At 27.0% G+C, this 9,018-nt stretch overlaps 1 protein-coding gene across 1 annotated transcript in view; it reads right to left on the reverse strand.

Moving 5' to 3' along the window:
* The window catches only part of LOC117172858 (trypsin-3-like), a 75,566-nt gene extending 67,187 nt beyond the window's left edge, over positions 1–8,379 (reverse strand). Inside the window, exons 1-2 of the mRNA XM_033361121.1 lie at positions 7,901–8,379; positions 4,992–5,122 (exon numbers count right to left, since the gene is read on the reverse strand). Coding sequence (XP_033217012.1) covers positions 4,992–5,122; positions 7,901–8,030 — 261 coding nt within the window. The 5' untranslated portion in view covers positions 8,031–8,379. The remainder of the gene's footprint in view (positions 1–4,991; positions 5,123–7,900) is intronic.
* Between the last annotated feature and the right edge of the window lie 639 nt (positions 8,380–9,018).

Raw genomic sequence — 9,018 nt, forward strand, 5'->3', positions numbered from 1 at the left:
CGGAGAATTTCTCCGAGCTTCTCAGAGCCTTGAGAATCTTTAGCATATACTCTGAGATTTCTATCGGTAGGGTTAGTATATTTTTAATTATAAGTTAATTTTTAATCTATTATTTATTATTAATATAAACATTAACATTAAATAATGTTTCTATGAAGCATGGAATTTATTATTAAAGTCCATTGCTGGTGGAAAATGCGATAACAACTTTTGAAATTTTGAGGTTAGGAATTAATTTTAGAATAAAAAAGCGAACTGCTGGTCGCAGAATTAGATAATTTCGGCCACTTTAATGTAAATCTTCCGTATATGTCTACAAAAATCTATCAAATATTATTTTTTTCTATGAAAGGTTACGAAAATGTACTATAAAAACTTTAAGAAAGTTAAGCTTTTACTGAAATTTTTTTTACAAATTACACAAAGATTTCATTCAAATTTATAAAATGTTTGGTGAAAAAACAGAAACTATTTTAATCAGGATTAAAATAAAAAATAGCTTTTTATGTTTTCATTTTACGTCTTTTTGATAAATTTATTTACTGCGAGCAGTTCGCTCTTGAATTTCAAAATGTAATATTAACCTCAAAATCTCAATAAGTTGCTACCGCATTTTTTATCAGCAATGAAATTTTATAACAAATTCCATGCATCACAGGAATAATACTTAATGTTTATATTGAATGCTAATAATAACTAAAACATTAACTTATAAATAAAAATACACCAATGTTACACTAACTTTACTCAATATCAGATACGTACCATTAAACTCCTTGCACTTGACCTTGACAACAAAACAGCTGTGTAAAATGTGTAGGCTTCCAATGTTTTATGTGCTTTTAAACAATATATGGTTTAAGAAATGTGGGATTAAATGAATTATGTTCAGGTTTATGGATGTATCGGGTCTTCATATTTATATTTCTAACAAAAAACACAAATTTTCAACGAAATACGGAAATTTTAAAACAAATAATTCCATTTCCAACTAAATTAATTTTCAATCCAAGTAAAATAATATATAAAGTATTCAAGATTCGATAGAATTGACGTAAATTCAAGCAGGTTTACACGTTACATAGCAGAATCTTTCAGCGATTAACATTTTTTTGTAGTAAATTATGCAAGAGGTTTTCTCTAATATAAGACAAAAAATGGAATTTAGACATCTATGTTAAGAATAATAAAAAACAGATTAATTCTTTAACCATAAAATAATTTTTAACAAAAAAGATGAAGTTTCAATTAAAAATATCAAATTTTTAACAAAAATAGAATAATTCAGTTTTCAGTTTATAAAAGTTAATATTCAATCCAAAAAATGAAATTTTCTACAGGTTATCAAAAATTTTAATTAAAACAGATGAACTTGACACCAAATAGTAAAAGTTTTGACAAAAAAGATGAATTTTTAATCACAACGATTAATTTTTAATCAAACAAAATTTTCTAAAAACAAATAATAGAATTATTAACTAAATTCATTTTCAATGCAAGAACAATATTATAAAAACAATCTAAAATAAAATAGAATTTACTTAGAACCAGGCAGGTTCTACACATTATTTAGAAAAATCTCTCAGCGATTAAAATTCTTTTGTAGTAAATTACGCAATACGTTTTTTTTTCCGATCTGAGACAAAAAAGTCGAATTTGGGCATCTATGTTAAGAATAATAAAAAACAGATTAATTTTTCCCCCATAAAATAATTTTTAACTAAAAAGATGAAGTTCCAACAAAAAAATATCAAATTTTAAACAAAAATAGAATAATTCAGTTTGTAGTTTATAAAAGTTAATATTCGATCAAAAAAATGAAATTTTTTACAGATTATTTAAAATTTTAATTAAAAGAGATGAACTAGGCACCAAATAATAAAAGTTTTAACGAAAAAGATGATATTTCAAACACAAAGATTAATTTTCTATTTTAAAAAATTGTTTTAAACAAATAATAGAATTTTCAATACAAGAACAATATTATCAAAAGTATTTAAAATAAAATAGAATTCACTTAAAATCAGGAAGTTTCTACACATTATTTAGCAGAATCTCTCAAAGATTAAAATTGTTTTCTAGTAAATTATGTAAGACATTTTTTCCAATCTAAGACAAAATAATCGAATGGTTTTCAACCAACAATGATATAATTAAGATTTTCCTTAGACATTAATTTTTAATAAAGAAAAATAATTTGCTACCAGAAAAACAAATTTTCAAAGGAAAGAATTAATTTCTTATTAAAAATATAATTTTTCATCCTGAAATTGTGCACTTGAATTTTTGATCAATTTTTGACAAAATAGTTGAACCCTTATCAAAAAGATCAGTTTTCAAACAAATAGTGGAGTTTTCAACTAAAAAAGATATATTTTTTATTAAAAATATAAATATATAAAACCAGAAATAGGATAATTCCTTTTTAGTTAAAATAATTAATATTTAACAACAAACAATTAAATTTCAACAAATTAATTGAAATTTTACTAAAATAGATGCATTTGATTATACATACATAGTTGAACTTTCAAGCAAACAGATGTATTTTCAACCAAAAAGATTAATTTTATATAAAAAAGACGATGTTTGAAACAAATAATTGAATTTTCAACCCAAAAATATCCATTTTAATTTACAAATTTCAGTGTTCCACCAAAAGCAGGATGGATTCAGTTAGAGAATTTAATTTTTACAAAAAAAAACGGAATTTGCAACTTAATAGTTTTGTTCTCAATCACAAAGATGAATTTTCAAACGAGAAGACTAATTTCCTACCGAAAGAACGAATTTTCATCTAAATATGTGCATTTTTAAACAAAAGGGTTGAATTTTCAACTACAAAAGATCAATTTTTAACTTCAAATATCAATTCTCTACCAAAAATTATATAATCTAATTTTATCTTACATAAATTAATTTTGGACTAACTTTAAAGGAACTTTCAACAAAATAGTTGAATTCTCAATTAAAAAGATGAATTTTTAAGGAAGTAGTTTTATATTTCTAACAAAAAACACAAATTTTCAAACAAATAATTTTTTTTTTCATTTCATAATAATAAATTTGAAAAATTTTATTTTAAATTTGACATTTTTTGATTCCGTTTATAACAGATTCTGTTAAAAATGCTAAAGACTAAAATTGTAATCGTCAAATATTATGGTCGGACAAAATAAAAAAATTTTCAGGGAAAATTAGGGAATTTTTAAAATGAAGTTAAAAATTTCATTATTTTCTGGAAAAATTAACCTATTTTGTTATAAATTAAAAAGCCATCATTTCTGGTTGAGAATTAACTTTTGTGAGTGAACAAGCTATGTGCTGGAAACGCATTCCCGAGCAAGATATTTTATTTGAAGTTAAATTAGTGGTTTTCGATGTAATTTTTGCGCTGAAAACGAATTCTGCCTCAGAATTTGCGTTGCTCGTCAATTTTTAGAGAAACGCGGGTAAAAGAAGAAACAAATGGCCATTTTGACCATGTTGGGTACTTCATAGCAATATCACACAAAAATCCAACACGTTTTTACCAACGTTAACGAATAGTTCTACGATAGTTGAAGTGTGTAGTTCAAAATTTTTTTATTGAAGATTCATAATTTTATATAAAAATCCTCTCTCTGGTTGGAAATTCGTTTTTTTTTTTATTGTTGATCATTCATCTTGTTAATTATAGTTTTCACTTTCGAGCCAGGACATTTCCGTCAAGAATTATAATTTAGACTTTAGGACTGGGAAGTTCCATCAAGAATAATAAATTGATAATTTTACTTGGAACATAGAATTTTTCACATAGAACGGGGATTTCGGAAAGTAATTTTCATTCTGATTTAGAAGAAGGGAAAGTAAAAAAATCCGAATTGTAATTCTTATGACCAAAAATGATCTGATGTTCCAACTTAGAATTATAATTCTTTTCCAACATTCCTTGTTCCAAATCAGAAATCTTTTTAAAAATGTCATAAATCTCTTGAAATATTAAAAAATCGATTGAAATCAATTAAATCTACATTATATAAAACTTTTTTAAACTGATCGGTAAAAAATAAGATTTGACCGGGAGAAAACCAGTAAGTCTAATATCATCCGTCGGGTAGACACCCTTAAAATGTAGTTTTCAAAAGTGGCTCAGCGCATAAAAAAGGCTTTAGACCAGGTGAAAGGGGCGTGGTTGAGATAAAAGAGGTCGTAATGCAGATATGAAGGGCGTTTTTTAGATAATGAGGTGTAAATAGGCGAATAAAACAATAATATATTTTCCGATTTAATATAAATAACAATGAACTTTTCAAGATTTTATGCAAGATATGAGAATAGAAAATTAACATGTGGCTAGATTTTTGGATATACTAATATTATACATTGGACGGGCCAAAATTGGCTGGGTCTCGACAGATAATGAAGAGCCTACAGCGAGGTTGGTGCATGTGGGAGAGATAGGCGGATCTCAATTTTTGAAAAAGTCCAGGTGGCGATGTCTTTCCACCATATACAAATATACAAAAATGTTATTTTAATATATTACTAAAGTTTTTAAAAAGAGTCCGCGCCTTGTACAGTTTACCTAGCAATTTCCAAAACAAAAAGACGACGTGACTTATTGTAAGCCGACAAAGACGCTAAATGATAAACCGCTTTTGTGCTTCATTCAAAATGACGAAAAGTTGTACAACTTCCAGAATAATTGACATAGTATATTATCATCACTTTACGTAAAAGAATTTAGAAGAAAAGACTTTAACATTAAAAGGTCTTCATTTAAAAGATAATTTATACGTGGTAAAAATAGTTTTGCACGAAATTCGAAAAAATTTTTGAAGAATATCAAGTTTATAATTAATTTTCTTTAAAAAATTTTAAATGGAAAATTTAGCAAAGATTTTTCTAAATATATATTTTTTTGTTATCCATTCTTAGTTCTTTATGTAAAATTGTAAACTCTATTCTGTGTTTGGTATTATAATTGGATAATTTATTTGATTACGTACCTGATTTACGATGCGAATATCGATAGAACCAGCTCCTGGATTAACAATTATTCCAGTACATGTTCCAGAAACCACACAACTGCATACACGATTTGTGGATGGGACTCCAGGATTACTCACAATGTATGGGGCTAAAAGATTCAAGAGTTCAAGGAAAATCTATAATAAATACTATAAATACGGTGAGAAAAAGTTTCGAGATCTTTTTTTATTTTTAACCAATCAGGGTGGTTACTGGACCGGGAAATCAGGAAATGACAGTGAATCTTTTCATGTACGGCGGGAATTTGATGAATTTTTAAACGAAATATCGATCTAGTCACTTGAAATATCACAAATTTTATATCACATGATATGAGGCAATTCAAAAAGTATGGATTTCGTTTATGTTAAAGTTCAATTTTTAATTTGATCAATTGTGAAATTTATTCAGTTTACAATGCGCAATTTTAGAATTCTTTACTTCAAAAATTTTACATTCAAGGTCTTCCTTTTTAAGCGTAAAATTGACAATTTTTGGTAATAAACGTTTTAATTTGACGAAGTATTAATATAAACTATTTAATAATTTTTAAAACTAAACTGTATTTTGACTCAAAAAAAGAATACTAATTGAATTATAAGGCGCTTTTATTCCGAGCAGAAATTATAACTTGGTTCTTAAGAGGCCCTGTCTAGATTTTTTATTTTCTATCGAGGCCCTAAAGTGGCAATCTATCGAGGACGTAAGCGAAAGCGTCACGCTCAACTAGCGAGGTCATCAGTAGGCAACCCAATGAGGACCTATTAATAGGGTCTTTATAGAATCTAGATAGTCCCCCACACGCTGCGGAAAAAAGACTTCAAAATCAATGAAATATTGTTTTGAAGCATCAAACGGTGTTTTCGCGCTCGGTCAAATGCATATGCTATTATTAAAAAGCATATTCTATTGTTTCTTATTTTGTTGATTCAAATAAAATATTATTCCATTATTAAAAAATGGATCATGCTTCAAATTCTGAAGTGTGATGCTATGGTTGCAATAGTAAAAAAGTTTATCTAGCACATTGCCATAATCTATTACCAGAAAATGTTGATTCACAGAAGGAAAATATTCATATAAATGTAAAATACATTTTCGTTGCAAAAGTTAAATCTAAAGATTTTTACACCTTTCTGTAGACTCTGACAAAAACTCCTCCATTTCTCGTATTTTTATTGACATTCAATTCTTAACTATACTCCGCACGTTATTCTAAAACTAAACTAATTGTTAAATTTGGCGAGAGAAGACTTATTACAAATAACTAAAGAGAAACGCAGTTTATTAATATATTCGCAAGCGCAGAGAGTCGAACATCATAAATGCTTGACCGCATTCATCCGATACTTTAGAAATTAGGAAAAAAGTTTTTTCAAGCTGGATTTGTTATATGTGATTTTTAAACGTACTTACATGATTTCTAATTAAATCGATCTTTAAGAAAAATTCTTTTCAAATTTTTAAGGCACCAAATGTTTTAAATTTTTTCAGAAAAAAATGAAATTTTTCAAAGTTTGCATCTCGGTAATTTTTTTAATTTTTTAAATTTAAGTATAATTAAGCATAATAACATTTATGAACTTTTTTGCACTCACTTAAGACTCACAATAATATCATTAGCCGTTTTACCCGTCGAGGGCTTTACATGGCCCCCTCGAGAAAATAATTAATTGATAGAAATTATTTTTTAAATATATCTTTATAAATAAAGCTTTTTATCTAGTTTAATTAAAAAATATAGTGCTAAAAAGTGAGTATATAAATAATTTAAGTCAAGTAGCACACGATAATATCTTGTTGAGGGACCGCAGAGGGAAAGCCTAAATTCTTCCAGCTAGACAATCTGGCTGAGGCCTCGTAAGAGCCAATATTTAGTTTCGGCATAAGTCAGTTTCAAATCCTATAAAAATATTGTTTCTATCTAAAATATTCCATGTTGAACTCACTGAATTTTAAAATTTTTCATTAAAAAAAAATAACAGTTTTTAAATATTTTGCAATATTTTACTGTTCAATCAAAATTAGCAATTATAAATCAAATATTCAAAACAATAAATTCAAAAGAATTCAATTTTTAGTGTTTCTAACTAAAAATGGTTTAAAATGATTTTTTAATTGAAGAGTATTGAAAGCTTCCATTTAATATACGCACAAATGACTAAGAGTTTAAATAAAAAATGTCTGAATTAAATAAATTTAAGCTTGAATTAAAAAATTTCTAAATTAAAAAGAGTTATGATTTGAGAGCTTCAGTTTGCAGTTTAGTTTCGTTTAGTTCGAACAAGAGTGTTTAATAAGAAACAATTTCTAAGTAACCGTATCAAGCTTATTTTTTAAATAATTTGTTGCCGACGAGATCGGTCAATAAAAAAAGGTTTACTTCCCTTTTTATTTATGTAAAAAATAATAATTAAGAAATAATAAGAAGATTACTAAATCTTTTTAATAAATACGTTTTAATTTTTAATTATTTACTTTTGAAAGACCATGTTTGAAAGTTATTATTCTCGATGGCCATCCATTTAAAATTATTTATTATTGGCAGAGTAATAACAAGCAACTTTTTTTTATTAAATAAAAAAAAAAATTCTCTAGAAAATTTTTCTTTATCACAGTGCAAAAAAAACCGCGTAGGAAATTTTCGAAAGTAACCTAAATATAAAAGCACTTTTTTAACATAAACTAATTCTTTTATTAGAATGAAAAATTTTTCATAATGAAAAACTGCATATATTATAAATTTAATTTAAAAAAGTGAATATTAAAAACATTTATTGTATTTCTAATGAGTATTGTTACTTGTGTACATTTTTTGAAAACTGATCTATAGAACCATCGAGATGAAAAAACAACACAATTAAATATCAAGAAAGACTATACATACTCGGTGAGCTTGGAGTCGGATTTTGATTCCCACTCGCAAAAATTGGTGGTGCCTGACCAAAAACACTTTCACATAAGAAACACACTACTAGCAAAAATCCTAAACTTATCTCTCTTTGTTTTTGCTTCATTATTGCTTATTGTAAAAAATACAAAGGATCACACAGCACGTCTGAGAGCTTTCTGAATCTAAATATTCTACCAGTCTTATATTTATGCACATCCGAGTGCTAACAGTCACACGAAAGTTAGTTATCTATGCAGGATCTGCTGTTTTCTTTTATCTTTTTTTTTTCAATTTTAATAGTCAGATTAACTCGTGCCGCGACAATACAAATGGCCTTCTTTGCTAGCACATCGTTTCTTCGTAACAATATAATAATTATGAAAAAATGGGGAAAAACGACAAATTGCTTCCTATCGTAATTAGGTTTTCCTAACAGCAGCACGCGTCCCGACAATGTCAACGCGGATTTACCAGAGCAATATTAAAATACGAACGAGCATGACGATTATGACAATTGAAATGAAATCCTTTGGAGAGGGAAGGATGCACTGTTTGCTACGCTATTTCAATGATGTACACAAGGAACACGAACAAGGTTGTCAATCTATTCAAATGATAGTGTTCCAATTTTTGGTGAAATTGGAGTATACAAAAAGGTGTGTGTGACCATGACTCAAAATTCAGACTGGAATAGCATAATTGTTGTTCTTTTCATCAGTTTTTTATTAGAGCATTATGAAATATTACATTCTATGAATATATAATAATACTAATAACACCAGTGTTTAACAGGAACGCGTTACCCGGAACGCTCAATTCTAATAACGATAAAGATAACTCTTAGCTCATTTTAAAAAATAACCTTATTGTATGTTACATTACGAAATTTATTATAGTATTTATACTAAATTACATGTCATGATAACCAATCAGGAGACATATTTTCATCATAGTGGTATATCAGGAAAAAATGTTTAGTTTTAATTCCAATATATTGTAATTACAACCACACATTTTTTTCACATGGAAATGAGCGTGTACTGCAGAAAAAATCAATCTTTTACTTGTAAGTTCTGTTTTGGACAAGACTAAAATATCATAAAATATTTCAA

The sequence above is a fragment of the Belonocnema kinseyi genome, chromosome 5 (genome assembly GCF_010883055.1).
Source record: "Belonocnema kinseyi isolate 2016_QV_RU_SX_M_011 chromosome 5, B_treatae_v1, whole genome shotgun sequence".
NCBI lineage: Eukaryota > Metazoa > Arthropoda > Insecta > Hymenoptera > Cynipidae > Belonocnema > Belonocnema kinseyi.